We start from the raw sequence: 25,295 nt of genomic DNA, 5'->3' as shown, positions 1-25,295 counted from the left end.
AAGGACACTCGCCTGGATTTGCCCTGTAGGCCCGGCCGGGGTCCCTCGGGAGCAGAACAGCCTTGGTGAGGTGGAGAGGAGGGGACCTCGCGAGCAGACGCGCGACAGCAGGCCCGCCCCGGCTTCTTGGGAGCCGTGGGGCAGAGGCTGCGGAGCCGCAGGCGGGTAGGTCTTGGGTTTTCGGGCCTGGAGCGAGAAGGGCCTGGGTAAAGTCACCGTGCGTTGGGGACCTTAGAGTGTAGGGCAGGGGGAGGGTCCCGATCGCTTGCAGGAGAGACGCGTGTTTCGGTTTGAAGGCAGGGTCCGGCTGCACCGAACAGGCGCTGCATGGGAAGATCTGGGAGGACGAGGCTTACGGGGACGTGGAGGGTGTCCCCAGCCTCAGCTGCGGACGTCGTCTCCACTCCCCACTAACCCCTAATAGCCCTTCCTCCTCCTCTCCGTGCTCCAGATTTCTACCGCCTCTAAACGTCTGTCAGCACCTCTTCTCTCATTTAAGTGTCTGCTGGTTCCCCCCTTAGATCTGCCCTGGAGAATGGTAGTAATACAGGAACAGTATGCAGGGATTCTCTCTTGCTGCCTCAGTTGCTAGGGGAAGAGGCTGGGCCTTAGCAGGTGGACGACTTGACCAGGTCACCGGCTTTGTGGGTAGAGGTGCTCATAGTAGAACTCAGGAGTCTTATCTCCCAGACCAGTGTTCTTTCTCCCGTATCCTAGTTTTCTTAATAGAAGATTATTAGGTGCAGCAATAACCAAATTCAGTTAGATAATTTAGAAACAAAACCATATTTTATACATATTCATTTCTGAGAGCTCACATACTCGATTCCTATGGCTTTTTTGATTTTAAGCAGTTTAAAGAGACAATAAGGAAATGCGGGCGGATACAGTGGCTCACACCTGTAATCCCAGCACTTTGCGGGGCTAGGGCAAGAGTATCCCTTGAGACCAGGAGTTAGAGACCAGCCTAGGCAACATAGGGAGACCCTGACTCGACAAAAAATACAAAAGTAGCCAGGCATGCTGGGATGCACCTGTGGTCCCAACTACTCAGGAGGCTGAGGTGGGAGGATCGATGGAGCCCAGGAGGTCAAGGCTGCAGTGAGCTGTGAATGCAACACTGCACTCCAGCCTGGGTGGTAGATTGAGACCCTGTCTCAACAAACCACAAAAATCACGAGCCGTATGATGGGATTTTTTTTTCTTTTTGCATGTTGTATTTGATGATGGCAGACTATTTGTAAAAGGAGTCACGTTACCCATGAGAGTCTAACTCGTCTAATTACTACCTGATTATCTTAGAGTTACAAAGTTACAAGTGCATGCTTCCCCATCACTCGTGTGTGTGTGTGTGTGTGTGTGTGTGTGTGTGTGTGTGTGTGTGTTGAGACAGTGTCTCTCACCTAGTCTGGAGTGCAGCAGCGTGGTCTCGGCTCACTGCAACCTCCACCTCCCAGGTTCGAAGGATTCTTGTGCCTCTGCCTCCTGAGGGACTACAGGCATATGACACTACGCCTGGCTAATTATTTTGTTATTTTTAAGTAGAGAGGGGGTTTCACCATGCTGGCCGAGGCAGGCTGATCACTTGAGGCCAGAATTCGAGACCAGCCTGGCCAACATGGCGAAACCCTGTATCACTCTTTTAGGCCCTTCTGAGTGTTTGCAGGCTGAGTGTTCAGAGGGTGTTAGCCTATTGAGCTTTCTTTTGTGGTTCTTACACACGAGATTTCTGCCTTTGCAAGCCAGAGCACTTATGACTTCAATGACCTGCTTCTCCCCCTCTAGGTCTACCAGCCACAGTCTCTGCACGTTTCCAAGAGCAGCAGAAAATGAACACATTGCAGGTGAGTTTCCTGCTTGTGTATATGTCCAACTACTTTATTTTATGATGCATTTTCAGAGATTTGTAAGAATTCATACTTCTTTTTTTTCTTTTTTTTGAGATGGGGTCTTGCTCTGTTGCCCAGGCTGCAGTGCAGTGGCATGACCTCGCTTCACTGCAACCTCCACCTCCTGGGTTCGAGCGATTCTCCTGCCTCAGCCTCCCAAGTAGCTGGGATTACAGGCATGCACCACTATGCCCAGCTAATTTTTTGTATTTTTAGAAGAAACAGGGTTTCACCATGTTGGCCAGGCTGGTCTCAAACTCCTGACCTCAGGTGACCCCGCCTCAGCCTTCCAAAGTGCTGGGATTACAGGCATGAGCCACCGCGCCCAGCCAGGATTCATACTTTAAAATGGGAATGTGGAACTAGACATTACCCTGTAAAATGTAGTGAGTGTGGCAGATCAGCACCAAAAGTGATTTGTGAAGCTTGTATGTATGGGTAGTATATTTTAAGGCTGTTGAAATTGAGCCGCACCCAGGGCTGATATTCTTTGCAGTCATCACAAAAGGAAAATGCCGTTTGTATTAGTCCATTCTCACACTGTGTAGAGAAATAACTGAGACTGGGTAATTTATAAAGAAAAGAGGTTGGATTGGCTCCCACCTGCAGGCTCTGTCATAGGAAGCGTGGCTGGGGAGGCCTCAGGACACTTACAGTCATGGAGAAGGTGAAGGGAAAGCAGATACAGCATCCATCACCAGAGCAGGAGGAAGAGGGAGCAGGAGGCGCTACACACTTTTAAACAACCACGTGTTGTGATAACTCACTCAGTATCAGGAGAACAGCACCAAGAGGGAAATTGCCCCCATGATCCAGTCACCTCCCACCAGGCCCCACCTCCAACATTGGGGAATACAATTGAACGTGAGATTTGGGCGGCGGCACAAACCAAAACCATATCACCATCCGTGACATCGTTTGCATTGTCACCATCCGTGACATCATTTGCATTGATTATAAGGAGAAACCAATTTTGTTACTTGTGGATTTAAAATATTTTTTAGGACTTGAAAAAATTTCTTCATTCAAGTTGATATAATTATGGATAGCTTTCCTGATAACAACCATTAAATTACCGTAACTTATGGCTTATTCTTGGTGCTTAGGTAAGCAGAGGGCCTGCTGCCCAAGGAGAACTTGGTGCATATCATTTTTCCAGGGATGGAAATACTGTGGTCCAAGTAGACAGAATTCTGTTTTTACTCTTGAGTCCTAGATCATGGAGGGAATGAATGACGTGGTCATCCTTCAAATACTTGTTCTTCTTTTTGTTTGGGTTGCATAGCAAGCAATATAGTTACTCTCTTGTGAAGATTTCCTCATTTCTGTTTCTCATTTCAGTTCTCAGAGTTTTAGTTTTGTCCTTTTCACGTTGCTGAGTCAGTCAGTAAACATTACCGGTGATTTAATTGCAGTCAAATCCAGCGGGCATTTTCTAGGCCTACCTCACAGGACCCTTTGTCTGCCTTTGACATCTGTTACTTCCAAACTGATATTTCTCCATGGAGTCTCTCTTTTCTTGGCATTTAAAATGATTCATCTGTAAGTATTTATTTGTCTTTAAATGATGAAGTCTGTTTTGTTTTGTTTCCTTTTCTTCTTTTTTCCTTTTTTTTTTTTTTTTTTTTTGAGACAGTCTCACTCTGTTGCCCAGGCTGAAGTGCAGTGGCGTGATCTCGGCTCACTGCAAGCTCCGCCTCCTGGGTTCACGCCATTCTCCTGCCTCAGCCTCCTGAGTAGCTGGGACTACAGGCACCCACCACCATGCCCAGCTAATATTTTGTATTTTTAATAGAGACGGGGTTTCACCATGGTCTTGATCTCCTGACCTCATGATCTGCCCGCCTCCGCCTCCCAAAGTGCTGGGATTACAGGCGTGAGCCACTATGCCCGGCCTTCTTTTTTTCTTTTTTTGAGATAGGGTCTTGCTCTGTCACCCATGCTGGAGTGTAGAGACGTTCTCACAACTCACTGCAGCCTCAATCTCCTGGGCTCACACGATCCTCCTGCCTCAGCCTCCCGCGTAGCTGGGACTACAGGTGCACGCTGCCACACCCAGCTAATTTTTTTGTATTTTAGTAGAGACTGCGTTTCACTGTGTCACCCTGAGGCTGGTCTCGAACTCCTGAGCTCAGGCAATCTGCCCGCCTCGGCCTCCCAAAGTACTAGGATTGCAAGCGTGAGCCACTGCTCCCAGCCTAGAGATGTATTCTCACTGTATTGCTCAGGCTGGTCTCAAACTCCTGGCCTCAAGCAATCCTTTCACTTTGGCCTCCCAAAGTGCTATAAGATTACAGGTGTAAGCCACCACACCTGGCCAATAAGGAGTCTTTTTAAAAGGGGCTAGGAATAGCCCATAATACTCCCTTTCTTAATACATGTGGCAGTTGAGTTAAATCTTTCAATAGTTCCCATAGTATGTCTCTTGCATGCTCATTGTTTTGAAGAAACTGAGTTGGTTATCCTCAGTTTAGATTGTGTTACCCTTGTTTCACCTTTAGCACATTTTAAAAAAAACATCTTGTATGCCTTGTAAAATTGGTAGTTTGATCTGGAAGTCTAATCAGGTTTATGTTCAATTCTTTTCACACAGCTGTACCATACGTGGCATTTGTCTACTTCTGGAGGCACGTGTTACCTTCTTTGTTTTTGTGAACTTAAGAACTATCGACTATTGATTATTGCTGTGATTTACTAGTTCATTAGGGGAGGCAAAATGGTGATCTGCTAATTCTACCATTTCTTTATTTACTAGCCAAAATAACTTTCTTTTCTTTTCTTGTTTTGGAAACAGAGTCGCACTATGTTACCCAGGCTGGCACGTTTATGGCTCACTGCAGCCTCAAACTCCTGTGCTCAAGTGATCCTCCCACTTCAGCCTCCCAAGTAGCTGAAAGTATAGTCATGTGCCACAATGCCCAGCTAATTTTTTAATTTTTAGTAGAGACAGGTTTCGCTATGTTGCCCAGGCTGGTCCTGAACTCCTGGGCTCAAGTGATCCTCTTCTTTGACCTCCCAGTGTTGGGATTATAGGCCTGAGCCATCACAGCTGGCCTAGAATACTTTTCTGAAGATAAATTTCTATTCTCTATTTGGTTATGTAATTCATGCAGGAAAGACAGTTTCTAAAATATTGAGTAGGCTTCTAAGCAGGAAGGTTTTTTTGTTTTGTTACCATTATGAGCTCATGGGTTTAAACAGATAGTAAATATTTCAGTACATCGAAGTTGTGATTCTTTTAGAAAATTAAATGGCTCCATCTTTGGCCAGATGGAATCCCTTTAAGTTGGTTTCTGAGTCCTTTTGAAATATATTTGATATATTTGATAGCAAATATATACATGTAATATGTATTTGATAGCATTATTTTCTGTTCAGCATTTCGTTTTGAAATCATTTCAAATTTTCAGAAAAATTGCAAAGATTTTACAAAGAAATACCAGATACTTCCTTTTGTTCAGATACTTCATTCTTAACATTTTCCCACATTAATCATTTATATGGATATATACATATATGTGTGTATATGTATTTATATTTTTTTTCTGAACTATTTGAGAGTGTCATGTCTCTTTACCCTATAAAGTTTTACATTATTTTTCATAAAATCAAGAACATTCTATTAAATATCCATAGCACGATAATTGAATTCAGGAAATTTGTCATTGATTTAATACTTTTATCTCAACTATAGTTCATTTTCCAGTTTTTGCCAATTTCCCAATAATTTCCTTAATAGCAATTTTTAATTTTTGGTAGAAGATTCAGTCTAGGACTGTCAATTGCCTTTAGTTTTCATGCTTTTTAAGTCTGTTTAATATGGATTTGTTCCTCAGTGCCATTATAAATTTAAGAATACAGGCCAGTGATTTTATAGAAGTCTTTAAATTTAGGTTTCCCTGATCTTTCTTCATGATTAGATTTAGATTGTGAATTTTTGTCTGGAATGCTACATGGAACCTCTTAAATTTATGGCGTAGAATAGGATCTGTCTTGGGAAAATTCTACGCATCTTGAGAAGATGGCTTGTTCTGCTCTGGTTGGGTAGAGTGTTTGATAAATGTTAATGAGATCAAGTTGGTTGGTTGTGTTGTTGAGGTGTACTATATCCTTGTTTATTGTGTGCCTATTTGTATCAGGCACACAGGGAGAGGGGACTGAAATCTCCTGCTGCAATTGTGGTTCTGTTTCTCTTTGCAATTTTACCACTTTTTGCTTTATGTGTTATATTAGATACATAAATGTTCAAGGTTGTTACGTCCTGTTGATTAATAAACCACTTTGTAAAATGGCCTTCCTTATCCCTGCTAATATTCCAGGCTGTGAAATGTACTTTGTTATTTATGTAGCATTCTTTTTAGTAATACATGCATGGTATATCTTATTCCATCCTTTTACTTTTAACGTATTTGCATCTTTATATATAAAGTATTATTTCTTGTAGGCAGCAAGATTTAGATCTTGCTTGTTTTCATCAGTCTATTTCTGTCTCATAATTGGGGATGTATAGGCTGTTTACATGTAATGTGATTATTGATAAAACTAGTTAGGTTATAGTCCATTGTCTTTGCTTTCTTTTAGTCTCATCTTCTTTGTTTCTTTTTAAAATGTCTTTGTCTTCCTTCCTTTTGATTAATTGAGAATGTTTTATGATTCTACTTTTATGTCTTTTGTTGGGTTTTTAGCTATCACACTGTTTTGTTATTTTAGTGAGTTAGAATTTATAGTGTGCAACTTTAATTATCATAGTTTATTCTTAAGTAATGTACCATTTTTCTTAGAGTAAGAGAAGCTTAACAATAGGATACTTCCATTTCTCTCCTCTTGGTCTGTACACCATTGTTCATTTTATTTTTACAGGTGGTATCAGTGCCACACAGAATCTATTACATTGTTGTTAATTAAACTGTTATCTTTTATTTGTTTGTTTGTTTGTTTATTTATTTATTTTGAGACAGAGTCTCACTCTGTCCCCCATGCTGGAGTGCAGGGGTGTGATCTCGGCTCACTGTAACCTCTGCCTCCTGGGTTCAAGTGATTCTCCTGCCTCAGCCTCCCGGGTAGCTGGGATTACAGACACCCACAACCATACCTGGCTAATTTTTATATTTTTAGTAGAGACGAGGTTTCGCAATGTTGGCCAGGCTGGTCGCAAACTCCTGACCTCAGGTGACCTGTCTGCCTCAGCCTCCCAAAGTGCTGGGATTACAGGTGTGAGCCACCACACCCGACCCAGTTATCTTTTAAAGAGATTTAAATAATGAAAGAAAATAGGCAGTTACCATTTCTGGTACTCTTCATTCCTTTGTGTAAATCTAAATTTTTATTTGCTGTCATTTTACTTCTGCCTGAAGGACTTTCTTTAACATTTCTTCTAGTTGATGATGAATTCTTGTATGTCTGCAAATGTCTTCATTGTCTTTCCTTTTAAAGGTGTTTTTGCTGGATTTTTCTCCACAGTGCTTTAAATATGTTTCTCTATCGTCTTCCTGCTTACATTTTTTTCTAAGAGAAATCTGATGTCATACTCATCTTTGTTCCCCTGTATATAACATGTCTTTTTGTCTTCCCTCCCTTATTGTTTTAAACTTTTTATCATTAGTTTTGGGCAATTTGATTGCAATATGTCATGGTATCATTTTTTTCATGTTTCTGTTTTGGGGATCATTGAACTTCTTGGATCTTGGGTTTATGGTGTCATCACTTTGGGAACATTTTTATCATTTTTTCTTCAAATATCCACCACCTCCCCTCCATTGATTCTTGTTGCCTGTATATTAGGCCACTTGAAATTTTCCCACAACAGACTGTTGCTCTTTATTTGCTTTTAATTGTTTGTTCTGTTTCATTTTATGTAACTTCTGTTGCTATCTTTATATTCACTAATGTCTTTTTTCCACGATGCTGTTAATCTTGTCCAGTTTAATTTTCATCTCAGATATTCTAGTTTCTATCTGTAGAAGGTTCACATGGGTCTTTTTTACATCTTGCCTGTCTCAATTTTTTTGAACATTTGGAATAGAATGATGAACTCTCTCAGTGCTCTGTGCCAGTTGTAAACTCTGTGTCAATTCTGGGCCAGTTTTGATGGACTGATTCTTTTCTTCCTTATGGGTTGCAATTTCCTGCCCATTTTCCCATCTTGCAACTCTTTCTCCTCACATCTGCCTCTGTTCTTCTTCCCTGCTCCGTGGCCTGGAAATGCTCAAGGCAGAAGTTGATTGGTTCACCTTGTTTATTTCCCATCACTCATAGATAACTCTACTGCCTGATAGTCAGTGCCTTGAAAACCATTGCTTCAGCCCAGGCGTGGTGGCTCATACCTGTAATCACAGCACTTTGGGAGGCTGAGGCAGGTGGATCACGAGGTCAGGAGTTCGAGACCAGCCTGGCCAACATGGTGAAGCCCCGTCTCTACTAAAAGTACAAAAATTAGCTAGGCGTGCTAGTGCACACCCATAATCCCAGCTACTCGGGAGGCTGAGGCAGGAGAATCACTGGAACCCGGGAGACGGAGGTTGCAGTGAGCCAAGATTGTGCCGTATCACTCTAGTCTGGAAGACGAGAGTGAGACTTCGCCAAAAAAAAAAAAAATTGCTTCATATATGTTCTCCATTTTATGTTTCTTTCTGTTTTTGTTTTTTTGTTGTTGTTCTTTGGTATGTGCTGTTTCAGGTTAGAGGGTATATCCAGTACCTGTTAGTTTATCACAACTGAGGGCAGAAGTCCTAATGTCTCTCTATATATATTTTTTCTAATATACGTATTTTTTTCTTTGTAGAGATAGGGTCTTGCTATGTTGCCAAGACTGGTCTCAAACTCCTGGCCTCAATCAGTCCTTCTGCCTCACCTTTCCACAGTGCTGGGATTACAGGCATGAGCTACCGCACCTGGCCTGGATCCAGTTTTATCCATGTCCAAATGATTTTTTTCCCTGAGCTGTTTTTGATTTTCTTCCACCTCATATGAACTGTAGTGTCAGTTTATCTAGTTCCAGGAAAAAGCTTTTTGGTATTTTTATTGGGATTGCATATTTATAAAGTAATTTAGGGTAACTGATTAAGTTGACCTTAATAATACAACTAATTTTTTTTTTTTTTTTGGATTTTTAATAGAGATGGAGTTTCACCATGTTGACCGGGCTGGTCTCAAACTCCTGACCTCAGGTGATCTGCCTGTCTCGGCCTCCCAAAGTTTTGGGATTATGGGCGTGAGCCACCATGCCCAAGCACTTTTACTTTTTCTTATATTCCTCTATTGTTTTCTCTTCTCTAATTGTAGATAGTGAGCATTTTATTAATACCTTGTTCTTGATCTTAGTGGGAAGGTATGTCATTTTTCCCTGTTAAGTAAAATCCTGACTTTTGGACCAAGAAGACTGAGGCGTAAATTGTGTGTGTGTGTGTGTGTGTGTGTGTGTGTGTGTGTGTGTGTGTGTGTGTACACGCAAACTGTATATATGTGCTTGTGTGTAATTGAAATATGTATGTCACATATATATCATACGTACTATTGCATATTAGGGTACAATAGTTATATTTGTGTATATACATAATATTGATGTTAATGAAGTTTCTATTTTCTTTAGTTTGTTTTTTTAAATCAGCTTTTTCTGTCAAGCTTTTTCAAGTATCTTTGTGGATACAAGACTTTTCTTCTTTGCTGTGTTATAGTGGCTTGTCATATTAATAGATTTCCAAATATTAAACTAGTCAAATGGGAATAAGTCCCATTTGGCTGTTGTATATTATGTTTTTAAACTGATACTGGATTTTGTTTGGTTATGTTTCATTTTGGGTATTTGTATTGATGTAAGTGGTATTGGCATGTAATTTTATGTTGTTTATTGGTTGATCAGTCTTCTAACCCCTACCGCCTTCTTACATTCTGGACTAACTTAACCCAGAAGGTTATAGCTCTCTCTCAGTGATTTTATCAGCTCCTGTGGCCTGCCTATGGATAAGCTTGGGTGTCCTGCTTTAGTTTCTCAGCCCAGCAGCCTAGTGGCTCTGCCTCTGCTATCTCTTGGGATCTACCTGGTCCTAGCTGTATCACTGGGTTTGAACCCCTTGTTGATATGTTCTTTATAAATAATAGGATAATGCAACATGCTTACTGGGCACTTTCTTTTTCTAAACTACAAGTTTGGGCAGGGCATGCTGGCTGAAGCCTGTAATCCCAACACTTTGGGAGACCAAGGCAAGTGGATTGCTGGAGCCCAGGAGTTTTGTATTTTTCTTTTTTTTTTTTTTTTTTTTTTTTTTTGAGATAAGGTCTCGCTCTGTTGCCTAGGCTGGAGTGCGATGTTGCGTTCACAGCTCACTGAAGCCTTGACCTCCCAGGCTCAAGCGATCCTCCTGCCTTCGCCTCCCAAGTAGCTGGAACTACAGGCATGTGCCATGATGTCCAGCCAATTTTTTTAAAAAATTTTATTTTTAGCAGAGATGAGGTCTTACGGTGTTGCCCAAGCTGGTTTCGAACTCCTGAGCTCAAACAATCTTCCCACCTCAGCCTCCCAAAGTGCTAGGATTATAGGCATGAGTCACCATGCCCAGCCCCAACCTCTTAAAAATTGAAGCTGCTTCATGTTTGCCATTGGTACTTTTTACACCTCATCATATTCTTCCCCTTCATCCCATAGAATACACAGTGCATCTTTAAGGACTTCCAGTTAACTGAGTCTGAAGCCTAATATGATGGCATAAAGTTAAAATAATTTGATTCTCTTTTTTTAAATCATTCTGCACCTTGTCTGCATTACTCTAATAACAGAGTTATTCATTCATTTAATGAATGAATTAATGCATTCATTCATTTAATGAATACTTATTGCTGTAAGATTGAGATGTTTGAGATAAAACTCTGCCATGCAGATAGCCAGAGGCCACTGGCCATGAGAATAAAAGAGCCAGAAGAACAAGGAGTTGAAACTAGGTGAGAGCCCCAAAGCAGTGAGTTGGGAAGAAGAAGACCAGGAACTGAGTGGTAGACACTCCAACATGAAGAGGTCCAGGAGAAGGGGAGGGTCTTGCAGCAAAGAAGACTAAAAGAAGTGACCAGGAGTAAAATGCATATGTTTGTTTACATGTTTATCTCCTTATTAGGTTGTCCACTTTTTGAGAGCAGGCATGATGTTTCACTCATATCCCCAAAACTCAGTTCAGTTTCAAAATAGGAGTTCAGTTGTGTTTGGGGTTTTTGTTTTTGTGGGTAATATATATTTTATATATATATATGTGTGTGTGTGTGTACATATACACACATATATATACGTGTATATACATGATCCCAAAGGATATATGTTTCCAATATGATTTCCAATATGATTTCCCTTCCATAATCTGTAACATAAAATAAGGTATACAATGTTCATGGTTAACTTTACCAGTGAGCTTTGTAAAATGTTATCCCCCCATCCCTTTTCCATATTTCCCAATTCTGATCATGTTGCCATTACAGGGGCCAGTGTCATTCAAAGATGTGGCTGTGGATTTCACCCAGGAGGAGTGGCAGCAACTGGACCCTGATGAGAAGATAACATACAGGGATGTGATGTTGGAGAACTATAGCCATCTAGTTTCTGTGGGTGAGGATAGCTTGCTTTCTGAATGCTCTCGGTTGAATGGGGTTTTATCCTTGAATTTGAAGAAATAAGTGATGACACCATTTAATTCCTTGTGGGCACTAGCTGGAGTATTTATATTACTATTCATTAAAAGGTTCTAACTTTGATAAGGTAAAAAATGGAGCACTTCTGTTATGCAGCTTATGAGGTAGCAACATCTTGTACTTTGGAGATTCTGAAGCCAAGCAGCTTGCCCAAGTCCTCCTTCTTTTCCCATTAACAGGGTATGATATCACCAAGCCAAACGTCATCATTAAGTTGGAGCAGGGAGAAGAGCCGTGGATAATGGAAGGTGAATTTCCATGTCAACATAGTCCAGGCAAGTTAGTAGAGTATCAAATGTTAAAAAATGCTCATCCCAGACCTTTGGGAGTGACTAAAGAGTTGTTGACATGTATTCAGTACCCTCAGGCACACCTCCCAACCCCCAAATATCACTTTCCTTCCCACACACATCCATGAACTCTTCTGTTGATTTTACATTTGATTTACATTGGTAGGGATTTTTTCCATTCTAACCTGTACTGGAGACCTATTCACTTCCTCTTTCTCCAGCATTATTGGTAACTTACTCCCTCGCCATTACAGAATTGTTGTGGGGTTTTGTTTTTTGTTTGTTTTTTGGAGACAGAGTCTTGTTCTGTCACCCAGGCTGGAGTACAGTGGTGCGATCTCAGCTCACTGCAGCCACTACCTCCCAGGTTCAAGCAATTCTCCTTCCTCAGCCTCCTGAGTAGCTGGGATTACAGGTGCATGCCACCATGCCTGGCTAATTTTTGTATTTTTAGTAGAGACGAGGTTTCACCATGTTGGCCATGCTGGTCTTGAACTCCTGGCCTCAAGTGATCCACCCACCTCAGCCTCCCAAAGTGCTAAGATTACAGTCCTTAGCCACTGCTCCCAGCCTTACAGAATTGTTTTGTTTTGGGGCATTCAGAAGTCTGACATAAAAATTAACTTGAGACTTTTATCTTCATTCTTTTTTATCTTCCATTTTCTTTCCTTCCTTCCTTTAAAAATACCTTGGACTTATTTTCTGCCCTTAATTTTATTTACGTCTTTAGGCATTCAGATACCAAAACCTCATCTTCCACCTATGCTTATGAATTCAGTCACAGCTTGTAGTGTACGTCATTTCCCAAAGTCCATGCTCAGTTGATGTGACAATATAGCACTCCTCAGCTTTCCTCTCTTTCCCCAGTGCTCATTTATCACCTGTGTGTTCATTTCCCCTTCCCCATAACTGGAATCATGCTCTGTCCGTAGTAGACATTCAGGAAGTGTGAATTTCATAAGTGAATATCTGTTCCTTTTCTTGCCTTTTCAGGAGTGTCACCCTAGGACCTGTTTTCCACTTTTTTGGTTTTCTTTGTATCCCTTAAAAGAGTTTATCTGATCTCAACTTCTAAGACCTTTTTTCCTGTGTATTTTTGCAGCTTGCCTCCAAATTGATATGTCTAACACTTTTAACCAGAAGTCTAGTTGAATATTTTGCTTGATAACAGCAGTACCAGTGAGACAGTTCACTTCCTTCCTTCTCAGAATGTCTGATGATAAACTGTGCACATTCCAAAATCATGAATTCTGTCTACCTTCCTCACCTCCCAGTATTTGATTGTGCTAGTCTTCTCTCCATGGTTTGTATTCTTTGTCCTTTGTGAAATGCTTTGCAGATCATCAGCACATTCAGTTCCTTTTGACATTAATGTTCACTATTCTCCCATACCTGGATTACAGTGGATCCATCTTCCATTCAAATGATCATTGTCGTTTTCCTTCATCTGCATTTTACTTGCCCAGATAATACATATTTTCTCTCTCTCCCTCCCTCCCTCCCTTCCTTCCATTTTGAGATGGAGTCTCGCTCTTGTTGCCCAGGCTGGAGTGCAATGGCACAATCTCGGCTCACTGCAGCATTCCTCCCCCAGGTTCAAGCGATTCTCCTGCCTCAGCCTCCCAAAGTAGCTAGGATTACAGGCGCATGCCACCATGCCTGGCTAATTTTTATATTTTTAGTAGAGATGGGGTTTCACCATATTGGTCAGGCTGGTCTCTAACTCCTGACCTTGTGATCCACCTGCCTCGGCCTCTCAAAGTGCTGGGATTAGAGGTCTGAGCCACTGTGCCCAGCCTATTTATTTATTGAGACAGAGTCTCTGTAACTGAGGCTGGAGTGCAGTGGTGCAATCTTGGCTCAGGATAACCTCTGCCTCCCAGATTCAAGTGATTCTTGTGCCTCAGCCTCCCGAGTAGCTGGGATTACAGGCATGCACCATCAACGCCCGGCGTATTTTTGTTTTTTTGTTTTTGTTTTTGTTTTTGTTTTTGAGACGGAGTCTCGCTCTGTCGCCCAGGCTGGAGTGCAGTGGCCGGATCTCAGCTCACTGCAAGCTCCACCTCCTGGGTTTACGCCATTCTCCTGCCTCAGCCTCCCAAGTAGCTGGGACTACAGGCGCCCGCCACCTCGCCCAGCTGGTTTTTTGTATTTTTTAGTAGAGACGGAGTTTCACCGTGTTAGCCAGGATGGTCTCGATCTCCTGACCTCGTGATCCGCCCGTCTTGGCCTCCCAAAGTGCTGGGATTACAGGCTTGAGCCACCGCGCCCGGCCGATTTTTGTATTTTTAATAGAGACAGGGTTTCAGTCTGTTGGCCAGAAGCTCAACAGAGTGATCTGCCCTCCTCAGCTTCCCAAAGTGCTGGGATTACAGGCATGAGCCACTACACCCAGCCCCTTCATTTAATTTTAAATTGTGGTTTAAAAAACACATAACATGGCCCAGCACGGTGGCTCACGCCTATAATCCCAGCACTTTGGGAGGCCGAGGCAGGTGGATCACGAGGTCAGGAGATCGAGACCATCCTGGCGAACATGGTGAAACCCCATCTCTACTAAAAATACAAAGAAATTAGCCAGGCATGGTGGCAGGCATCTGTAGTCCCAGCTACTTGGGAGGCCGAGGCAGGAGAGTGGCATGAACCCGGGAGGCAGAGCTTGCAGTGAGTGGAGATTGCCGCTGCACTCCAGCCTAGGCGACAGAGCAAAACTCCGTCTCAAAACAAACAAACCAAAAAAAACACGTAACATGCAATTTACCATCTTAACCATTTTTAAGTGTACAGTAATGTTAACTGTATTTGCATTGTTGAGCAATAAACTTTAGAACTTTATGCTTTACATTTGAGCTTAAAAGGTTAACTCCTTGAAGTTTCCTTCATGATTTGTTGACCACTCCAGTCTTTCCTTCTCTTAATACCTATTCCACTCAGCGATTGTTTCCACAAAAAGTTAGATATGATTATATACTCCAATATGATTATACACTCTGATAGGATTATATATTCTGAGATTGTGTGTTCTGATAGGATTCTATGCTGTGATAGGAGTGGTATATGCTCTGAGTATAAGCTCTGATAGGAGTATATGCTCTGTGATTCTATGCTTTGATAGGAATATATGCTCTAAATGATTATATGCTCTGATAGGTAGGTACATATATTTGTTGCTTGAGCTTCTTCTACCAGAATTATAATCCTCCAAAGAGGAAAGACCTTTTTACTTTTCTTGCTTTGATAATGCAACATACAGTAGGTATTTTGTGGGTTTTTTTATTGACTTGCCAAGGAGCTAGGTAAAAGAAAGATCTTTATCATTAATCCATTGAGAGATCATTTATTCTGAACTATAGATTCTGATAAAACAGATAGGGGTTAGGTTAGAACCTGTAAGCACCCATCAGATTAGGAACTACTTTAATTTCTGTTCAGAGAGATACAAAGAAAATATGAATACTTTCCAGGGGCATAGGTTTTGGTTAGGAAATAGGATCATAGCTGCATGAACTATAAAATTCAGCTTTCACATGGAAAATTTATACTCCAATGCACATTGTGCAACTTTATGTAAAAGCTATTTTAAAATGTAAGGGAAAGAGATTCAATGAACTGGGAAGAGATTTGATAAGTGTCTTCAACTTTCCCCCAAAGTATAGATAGATTTTGAGTATAGCCAACACCAGAAGTCAAACTGAGCGGGGAAGATCAGTAGCACAGACTTGTGGCTGAGAATATGCAAGGCATAGCCTAGGCTTCCAGGAGCAGAAGATGTTGGCAGATTAGTGGAATGCTAGCTTGGATATATATCATGAATCCAGGTAGTGAAAAATATCATTAATAACCTTTCTGTTTCTTCTGTTGGAGTTTGGGGTGCTGGAGCTCAGAGATGTTGTAGATTTCTGAGCAGAGTACCATCAGGGTTGCTTTGAATGTGGGTGATAGCAGCTAACAATAGTTTAGTGGATCCAAAAATGTGTAAGATACATAAAAATAAAAGTACATCATAGGGGCAGCTTTAGGAATCTGAGATACAAGATTTTACACCAAATGAAACCCAGGAGTTTGGGAACTCTTGTTTGTATCAGAATTAGGTAAAAGAATTATAGAGACATGAATGGTTTTAGGAAATTTAAGTCAGCAAATTGAAAGAAAATTAATGGCTGAACTTAATGATCATTTGTTTTATGTTATAAACTGTTATAAGCAGTTTACATGTACTAATTCAGTCCTTTGACAACCCCATGATTTAGGCACTCGTATTCACACTGAATTCAGATGAGGGAAACTGCATCACAGTTACGTAATTTGACCACGGTGCCTTAGTTAGTAAATTGTTGGGGGTTTGAACTGAGGTGGCCTGCTCTGGTGTTCATGCTCTTAACCACTGTGCTTTATTGTGCAATCAGGGAAAGCAGAATTTAATGGCTAAGAAGGTTAGCTAGTATTAAATACGACTTTCAGAACACTTCAAAGATCTGATCTTGGGTTTTTTGTTTTGTTTTTTATTTTTCTTTTTTTAGTAGAGACAGGGTTTTGCATGTTGCCCAGACTGGTCTCAAACTCCTGAGCTCAGGCAATCCACCCGCCTTGGGCCCCCAAAGTGCTAGGATTACAGGCGTGAGCCACCATGCCCAGCATGATCTTGTTTTTAAGATACCCGCTGGCTGGCCACTGTGGCTCATGCTTGTAATCCCAGCACTTTGGGAGGCTAAGGTGGGTGGATCACCTGAGGTCAGGAGTTCAAGACCAGCCGGGGCAACATGGTGAAACTCTGTCTCTACTAAAAATACAAAAATTAGCTGGGGGCGGTGGTGTGTGCCTGTAATCCCAGCCAGTTGGGAGGCTGAGGCAGGAGAATCACTTGAGCCTGGGAGGTGGAGGTTGCAGTGAGCCAAGATTGTGCCATTGTACTCCAGCCTGGGTGACAGAGCGAGACTCCATCTCAAAAAAAAAAAAAAAAAAAAAAAGATACCTTGCCCTCTGGTCTAGCTTACATTTCTTTTGGACATTCACTTGCCTGGGTCTCCTCCAGATGAATGCGAATCTTCTCTGTAAACATGAAGAAATCAGAGCATTCAGAATGTTTATTTGCATTTGTATGCAGACTAGTAAGGCACAGATTTTGGAAGGGTCTAGGCTAGTGGGGATGCTACCATCGTATCTTGATATGAAGCAATATCTTGCAGTTTAATATAAATTGTAATAGATGTCTCCCAAATGTAATCCATAATGGATTTCCTTTGTATGGAGACCTAGCACCTGTTTTTGTTCCTCCTGATTCTATTTGATCTAAATCCTCCCATCTTTGCCTGGATCTGGCACACTTTCAGCCACTTCTCTGCTCATCATTTGGTTTTATTTCACCTTTTCTACCAAAGTTTGAAACATAATATTTGTAAAGCAACAAAGTTACCTGTATTCAATATGAAGTTGCTCTTCTATTTTCTACCACTATCTCATCTTTATCCTTTCACCGTGTGTGTGTGTGTGTGTGTGTGTGTGTGTGTGTGTGTGTGTTTATGTTTTGTATTAGAAATCAAAGGACAAAGAGAACTATGCATTTGTAATTATTTTTATTTATGGAGATTGGCTCTAAAGCCAGAGTCAACCCCACAATGGGGGCTCTTGAGTACCAGTACCTTTCCATGGCTAGTGTGTTTAGATTTACAAAGTTTGTTTACTATTTTTCCTTTTTAGAAGTCTGGAAATTTGATGACCTGATAGAGAGAATCCAAGAAAATGAAGATAAACATTCAAGGCAAGCTGCTTGTATCAACAGCAAAACCCTGACTGAAGAGAAAGAGAATACATTTTGTCAAACTTATATGGAAACAAGCCTTGTTCCTTCAAGCATAATAGCTCATAATTGTGTCTCATGTGGAAAGAATTTAGAATCTATTTCGGAATTAATTAGTAGTGACGGAAGCTATGCCAAGACAAAACCTGATGAGTGTAATGAATGTGAGAAAACATATCATGGAGAGAAAATGTATGAATTTAATCAAAATGGGGATACCTATTCTCAAAATGAAGAAAATATTCTTCAGAAAATTAATATTTTGGAGAAACCCTTTGAATATAATGAATGCATGGAAGTCTTAGACAATGAGGCTGTTTTTGTTGCTCATAAGAGAGCTTACGTGGGGGAGAAGCCCTATGAGTGGAATGATTCTGGACCAGATTTCATACAGATGTCAAATTTTAATGCATATCAGAGATCACAAATGGAAATGAAGCCTTTTGAATGCAGTGAATGTGGAAAATCCTTCTGTAAAAAGTCAAAATTCATCATCCACCAGAGGGCTCACACAGGAGAGAAACCTTATGAATGTAATGTATGTGGGAAATCCTTCAGCCAAAAGGGAACCCTCACTGTACATCGGAGATCACACTTAGAGGAGAAGCCCTATAAATGTAATGAATGTGGGAAAACTTTTTGTCAGAAGTTACACCTCACTCAGCACCTAAGAACTCATTCAGGAGAGAAACCCTACGAATGTAGTGAATGTGGGAAAACCTTCTGCCAAAAGACACATCTCACCCTACACCAGAGGAATCATTCAGGAGAGAGGCCCTATCCATGTAACGAATGTGGGAAGTCCTTCTCCCGCAAGTCCGCACTCAGTGATCATCAGAGAACTCACACAGGAGAGAAGCTTTATAAATGTAATGAATGTGGGAAATCCTACTACCGAAAGTCTACCCTGATTACACATCAGAGAACACACACGGGAGAGAAGCCCTATCAGTGTAGCGAGTGTGGGAAATTCTTTTCTCGGGTGTCATACCTCACTATACATTATAGAAGTCATTTAGAAGAGAAACCCTATGAATGTAATGAATGTGGCAAAACTTTCAATTTAAATTCAGCCTTCATTAGACATCGGAAAGTACACACAGAAGAGAAATCCCATGAATGTAGTGAATGTGGAAAGTTCTCTCAGTTGTCATATCTCACCGACCATCATACAGCTCATTTAGGAGAGAAACCCTATGAATGTAATGAATGTGGGAAAACCTTCCTTGTAAATTCAGCCTTTGATGGGCACCAGCCACTTCCAAAAGGGGAGAAATCCTATGAATGTAATGTATGTGGAAAGTTATTCTCTGAGTTATCATACTATACTGAACATTATAGAAGTCATTCAGAAGAGAAACCTTATGGATGTAGCGAATGTGGGAAAACCTTTTCCCATAATTCATCCCTGTTCAGACATCAAAGAGTACACACAGGCGAGAAACCCTATGAATGTTACGAATGTGGAAAATTCTTCTCTCAGAAATCGTATCTCACCATACATCATCGAATTCATTCAGGAGAGAAACCCTATGAATGTAGTAAATGTGGAAAAGTCTTCTCTCGGATGTCAAACCTCACTGTCCACTACAGAAGCCATTCAGGAGAGAAACCCTATGAATGTAATGAATGTGGGAAAGTCTTTTCTCAGAAGTCATACCTCACTGTACACTATAGAACTCATTCAGGAGAGAAACCCTATGAATGTAATGAATGTGGGAAAAAGTTCCACCACAGATCAGCCTTCAATAGCCATCAGAGAATTCACAGAAGAGGAAATATGAATGTACTTGATGTGGAAAGTCTCTGAAGTCAGATCTCAATTTTTAGAAAACTCTCTGAATATAATGAATATGGAAAATCCAATAGAAAGTCAAAGTGTTTATCTGAGGGTTCATGTTCCTGAATGGTGAGAAGCATTTAGGCGTTAGATTCATTTTAATCTGGATTTTCACAGAGAAGAATCCCGAAGAATGTAACAAGAAGCAAAACCTTCAGCAAGATCATACGACTCATCAGACACTAGATAATTTATGCAGAAGTGAAGTTTTATAAATATTTAATATTTATTTTGGATTCAAATTGTATTTACATATCAGGGAATCATACAAAGGCAAAATCTGTCAATATGGTGAATGTGGAAAATATATTGTCTTGGAAATTTGTTCTACTAAAAGCCATATTTCTAATGTAAAATCAGGTGTTTATAGGAAAGATCTCAGAGGCTATAAGCTCTGAATAAATCTTCATTGTATAAAATGAAGTTTTTAAATTATCAGGAGTTGATCATGAGGACAGTAGCATTAAATAAGTGTATGGCCATTTTTTATCATGTCTTTAAAATGCAATCTAATGGTAATTCTATGCAAGTTTGGAATTGGGCAACTTGTGAAGAGGCAGTTTTCTTATTTGAATATTAGGATGGCAAATGTACTAAGACAGGATATATTGTTGGTCAGATAATATTTAGTAGGTATAAAATGGTAAAATACCTAGTTTTCTATTTAGAGGAATTTACAAATGGGTTTTTAACAAATGCCTCATTAGTAGAAGAGGCAGTGTTTTTGTAAAGTTTTCAACTGCATCTGAGCAAGATAAGATTTTCTAAAAGACTATTTTGATAAACTATACATAACATAATTTGGAATTAAGTCTGTTTCAGTGAAAGAGAACAAGCATACTGCCCATACTCTAAAATATCCCCAGCTCTCACACCACCCATGTTTTTTAACCCATAGTTTTCAGTGTGCCTAGTGCCAATATTTTGTAATTTAGAAATTTTATTCAGAAACTTCTCTTTGATACAAATACAGTGTCATTGTTGTGTGCATTCCCCTTTTTCCCAGTATTTTGGAACAAATTGATTCAAGTTTCTAGCAGATATTTTTTGGTCAATTAACTTAATGTCCTCACTCCATTTCTTGCTGGAACAGTTTAGGTAGCTACTGCTTCTTCACATTACACAGGGGAATCCTGATTAGTCAAAATAATAATGATTCCATTCTCTTTGCCAGTAACTTGTTTTATAGTGGTCATATGACCAGATACTGGGTAAACAAAACAAAGATCGTTTGTTCTGGAAACAGGTAAAATGGTAATCAAATAGATTGTGTTCCAGGAGTGCAAAGGTGGCTTAATATTCACAAATCAGTTGCTATTGTACACCACCTGTAGAAAAGTAATCTGGCATGCAGAACATTCTTATGGTAAAGTTAATGTTCATTTATGATCTTAGCAAATGATGGATTGAAAGGGACTTCCTTAATTGCATAAACAGACTTCAACAAACAGTATGATGAAATAGTGAACATTTCTCCTAAGATTATAAAAATAAGACAAGGATATCTGCTGTCAATGATTTTATTCAGCATTGTTCAGAAGGACCTAACCAGAAAACTAATGCAAGAAACAGAAACAAAAGGCATAAAGATTAGAAAGAAGTAAAATTTTAAAAAAGAAAAAGAATATAAACCTCTATTTGCAGATGCCATGAGTAAATTTGGTAAGTTCCCTGCATAAAAGTTATGCAAAAAGCATTTTATGATATACCAGCAAAAATCAAGGAAAATGAAATTTTGAAAAGCAGTGCCACTTAAAAGATCCCTCAAGTGCCTAGGGGGGAAAAATGAGTTAATAAGCTTTGAAGAACTGTATCCAGAAAAGAAAATTACAAAGGAGGAGAGGGATAGGATTCCAGGACAATCTCAAAACCGTTGCTTTTTCCCTAAATTCATTGCAACCTTAATTAAAATCCTAGCAAATTCTTTAATGTAAATAAACAAGCTAATTCTAGAATTCATATGCATATTCAAAAAGCCAATAATTGTCAAAGCTATCTTGTAGAATGGACAGAGAGGATTGATATTTCCAAATATCAAGACCTGTTATAAAACCACATAAATTATGATGGTGTTATTTTGGCACAAGGATGAAAAAACTGACTAGTGGAATAGCATACAGATTCAAAAGTAGACCCACATGTATACCATCACCTGACTTTTGAGAAAGGTGACATTGAAGTGTAGTGGGGGAAAGGGTGTTCTTTCCAGTAAATGTGCTTTGCCAATTAAATGTTGTAATTTAATAAAAAGTCAGTTGAAGGTGGATTGCACATCTGAATATGAAATGTGAAAGCTTTACAAAGAAATCTTGGACAGTTTGTAATCTTGGAGTAAGCAAAGGTTTATTGAGACCCAAAAAAGCATTAACCCATAAAATAGAACTTAATAGTAAGTTTGAGAACTTCTGTTTTATCAGAAAGACCACCAGTAAGAAAATGAACAGGAAACCATGAGGAGGAAAAGATATTTGCAGTTCATGTATGTGACAACAGCACTGAGTATAGCAAAAGTGTTGGCAAACTTTTTAGCAAGGTACCAGATGGTGAAAATTTTTGGCTTTGTCACAAATGCTTATCTTTGCTATTGTGTGAAAGCATCCATACACCATGCATTTTAAAAAATGAGCATGACTGCTTCCCAGTAAAACCATTCATAAACCCAGGTGGCAGTCTGGATTTGGTCTGCACTCATAGTTTTCTGGCCCCTGATCTCGAATATGTAAAGAGCACCTACAAATCAAGGGGGAAAATGGAAAAGGCAAAAGATTTTAGAGGATATCCACTCATTTTAGAGGATATCCAGACGGCCACTAAGCATGAAAAGATGTTAGCTTTATTAGTAATCAGGGAAATGCAAATTTAAAACACCATGTAGTACTGCTACCCATCCATGGAAATGGTTAAAATGAAAAGCATGAAAAAGCATCCTTTTGGCAAGGATGTAAGCAAGAGGAACTGTACGCTACTGGTGGAATTGCTCATCCATAAAACCATTTTTGAAAGCTGGCACTTAAAACCAAGTATACCCTTTTACCCAAACCCAGCAAAAAGGCATGTGTCTCCACCAAAAGACACGCAGAATATAGCATAAAACTGCACAAAACAGAACTATCTTAAGGCACATTGCAATGGAATGAATAAACAAGTGGCATTATTTCCATGGAATACTGTAAAACAGCACGAATGAACTAGAAGTTCATGTAATAATGTAGCTGAACTTAACAAACCTTGCTGAATGAAAGACTCCAGACACAAAAGCCAACATGCTGTATGATTCCTTCTGTATAAATTATAAAGACGGGCAAAACTTGTCTATGTGGTTTGAAATTAGGATAGCGGTTAGTCTTGGCCAAGGCTGAAAGGGGGCATTTATCTGGTGCTGGGAATAATCTGTTTCTAAACCTGGGTGCTAAATATCTGAGTGTGTTCTGAGCTGTGCACTTAAGGTATGTGTATTTTTCTGCATGTGTGTTACACTTTCCATAAAAGTTTTTTAAAATCACAAATGGCTAACATTTGTGTTACTCGTCACTCTACTCATATTTTTCTAGATGTGTATGAATATGTTGCATAACAGGAATTAAATGGTAGGTTTTGCATAATTCTGTGCAGAAAATACATATTTATAGTAATTTTGATGGCAACTACTAAGATTTCCTATGCTGTCCTTAAGGCTTAGCATAATGTATATTTTAAGTGAAATATTTGAGAAGGTTAAAGAATCATTACATACTTTGTCATCCTATACTTTTGCATATATAAATGGGTCTGAGCTGCCTCTTCAATAAAGAAGCTAGTATGTAACATTTCATATTTCCCTAAACAAATTGTTCTTCCGCATTTCTAAATTCGGGATTCATCTTAACTTTTACCTTAGAGGTGACCTTTCTTGGCAGTGAATGAATATAATGCTGAGTTTGATTTGATGGAAAATTATTTAAAAAGTATTCAGTTAAACCTTTGAGGAAATCTCAGTTACACAATTAACAGCACAGGCCGGGCGCGGTGGCTCAAGCCTGTAATCCCAGCACTTTGGGAGGCCGAGACGGGTGGATCACGAGGTCAGGAGATCGAGACTATCCTGGCTAACACGGTGAAACCCCGTCTCTACTAAAAAATACAAAAAACTAGCCGGGCGAGGTGGCGGGCGCCTGTAGTCCCAACTACTCGGGAGGCTGAGGCAGGAGAATGGCGTGAACCCGGGAGGCGGAGCTTGCAGTGAGCTGAGATCCGGCCACTGCACTCCAGCCTGGGCGACAGAGCGAGACTCCGTCTCAAAAAAAAAAAAAAAATTAACAGCACAGATGTAAGTGAATGAAAGAAACGGGTCACGAAGACTGCACCATTAAAAAAAAAACACTTTGATTGGGGGCTGGCTGAGCTTGTAAAAGCACAGCAAAAAGGACGTGACATTGGATGGCATAGACTATGTGTGCCTAATTTTTTTTTGGTGGGGAGGCCTTTTTTTTTTTTTTTTTTTTTTTTTTTTTTTTTTTTTTTTAGAGTCAGGTTCTCACCATAGCCTGCAGTGCAGTGGTGCAATCACAGCTCACTGCAGCCCCGCCTTCCTGGGCTCAAATGATCCTCCCACCTCAGCCTCCTGAGTAGCTGGGACTACAGGTGCATGCCACCACACCTGGCTAATTTTTTAATTTATTTTTTATTTTTTTTTCATACAGACGGCGTCTTGCTGTGTTGCTGGACTCAAACTCCTGGGCTCAAGTGGTCCACCCAACTTGGCCTTCCAAGGTCCTGGGATTCCAGGAGTGAGCCACCTCGCCTGGCCGTGTGCTTTTCATTCCACCCTACTCGTTGAGGGTTAAGCTGAAGTGTGAACAGGTGACTAATGCTTTGCGAAGGAGGGGGAATCTGGGAGTTGGTTGCGACTTGGGGGTGTGATTCCCCCACAGTGGCTCACTTTGCTCTCTCAGTCCTTTGGGCAGAACTACCAGGCAGTGTTAAGCAAGGCAGGGGCTCACCCTTCACCCCCACCGGAAGTGCCCATTTCACAGGAGATTTTCTCCACCCACGCCCATATTTGCTGGTGCTTGGCTTGGGGTTGGCGAACTTTTCAATTTTGTCTTTATGTCAAAAGATACAAACGCAAGACTACTTCTTTATACCTGAGGCCAAAAATTCATCCACTGTTCCTTATTCCATCCTAAATTATGTCCAGATACTAGGAAGCCAAGCTCTTCAAAGAAGGGAAGCAGGCCAGGCACACCTGTAATCCCAGCACTTTGGGAGGCTGAGATGGGAGGATCTTGAGCTGAGGAGTTCAAGACCACCGTGGGCAGCACAGCCAGGCCCCTTCTCTATTTTGTTTGTTTTTTGAGACGGAGTTTGGCTCTGTCGCCCAGGCTGGAGTGCAGCGGCGCAATCTCGGGTCACTGCAAGCTCCGCCTCCCGGGTTCACGCCATTCTCCTGTCTCAGCCTCCCGAGTGGCTGGGACTACAGGCGCCCGCCCCAGCACGCCTGGCTAATTTTTTTGTATTTTTAGCCGAGACGGAGTTTCACCGTGTTAGCCAGAATGGTCTCATCTCCTGACCTCGTGATCCGCCCACCTCGGCCTCCCAAAGTGCTGGGATTACAGGCATGAGCCACCGCGCCCGGCCCTAATTTTTGTATTTTTAGTAGAGATGGGGTTTCACCATGTTGACCAGGCTGGTCTCAAACTCCTGACCTCAGGTGGTCCACCTGCCTTGGCCTCCCAAAGTGCTGGGATTACAGACGTGAGCCACTGAGCCCGGCCAACATCCTCTATAAAACCCTTCTAAGAAGCAGAAATGGGGTTAACCTCCCAACCAGG

At 40.8% G+C, this 25,295-nt stretch overlaps 1 protein-coding gene across 10 annotated transcripts in view; it reads left to right on the top strand.

The window, feature by feature from the left end:
- Window positions 1–24,300, top strand: part of LOC105499859 (RB associated KRAB zinc finger) — a 51,116-nt gene extending 26,816 nt beyond the window's left edge. For 5 of the 10 annotated variants that reach the window (XM_071095402.1, XM_071095403.1, XM_071095399.1 and 2 more), the window contains 4 exons: window positions 1,786–1,844; window positions 11,349–11,475; window positions 11,738–11,833; window positions 17,546–23,293. In XM_071095402.1, the coding sequence (XP_070951503.1) occupies window positions 1,830–1,844; window positions 11,349–11,475; window positions 11,738–11,833; window positions 17,546–19,455 (2,148 nt within the window). In that variant the 5' untranslated portion in view covers window positions 1,786–1,829 and the 3' untranslated portion in view covers window positions 19,456–23,293. Of the gene's footprint in view, window positions 1–29; window positions 166–1,785; window positions 1,845–11,348; window positions 11,476–11,737; window positions 11,834–17,545; window positions 23,294–24,164 lie in introns of those variants that run through there. The other 5 variants (XM_071095404.1, XM_011772675.2, XR_011622626.1 and 2 more) reach the window with 4 other exon arrangements.
- Window positions 24,301–25,295: the final 995 nt, after the last annotated feature.

The sequence above is a fragment of the Macaca nemestrina genome, chromosome 4, assembly GCF_043159975.1.
Source record: "Macaca nemestrina isolate mMacNem1 chromosome 4, mMacNem.hap1, whole genome shotgun sequence".
Lineage (NCBI taxonomy): Eukaryota > Metazoa > Chordata > Mammalia > Primates > Cercopithecidae > Macaca > Macaca nemestrina.
Note: the sequence above shows the minus strand (reverse complement) of the source record. Positions and strands in the feature narration are given on the sequence as shown.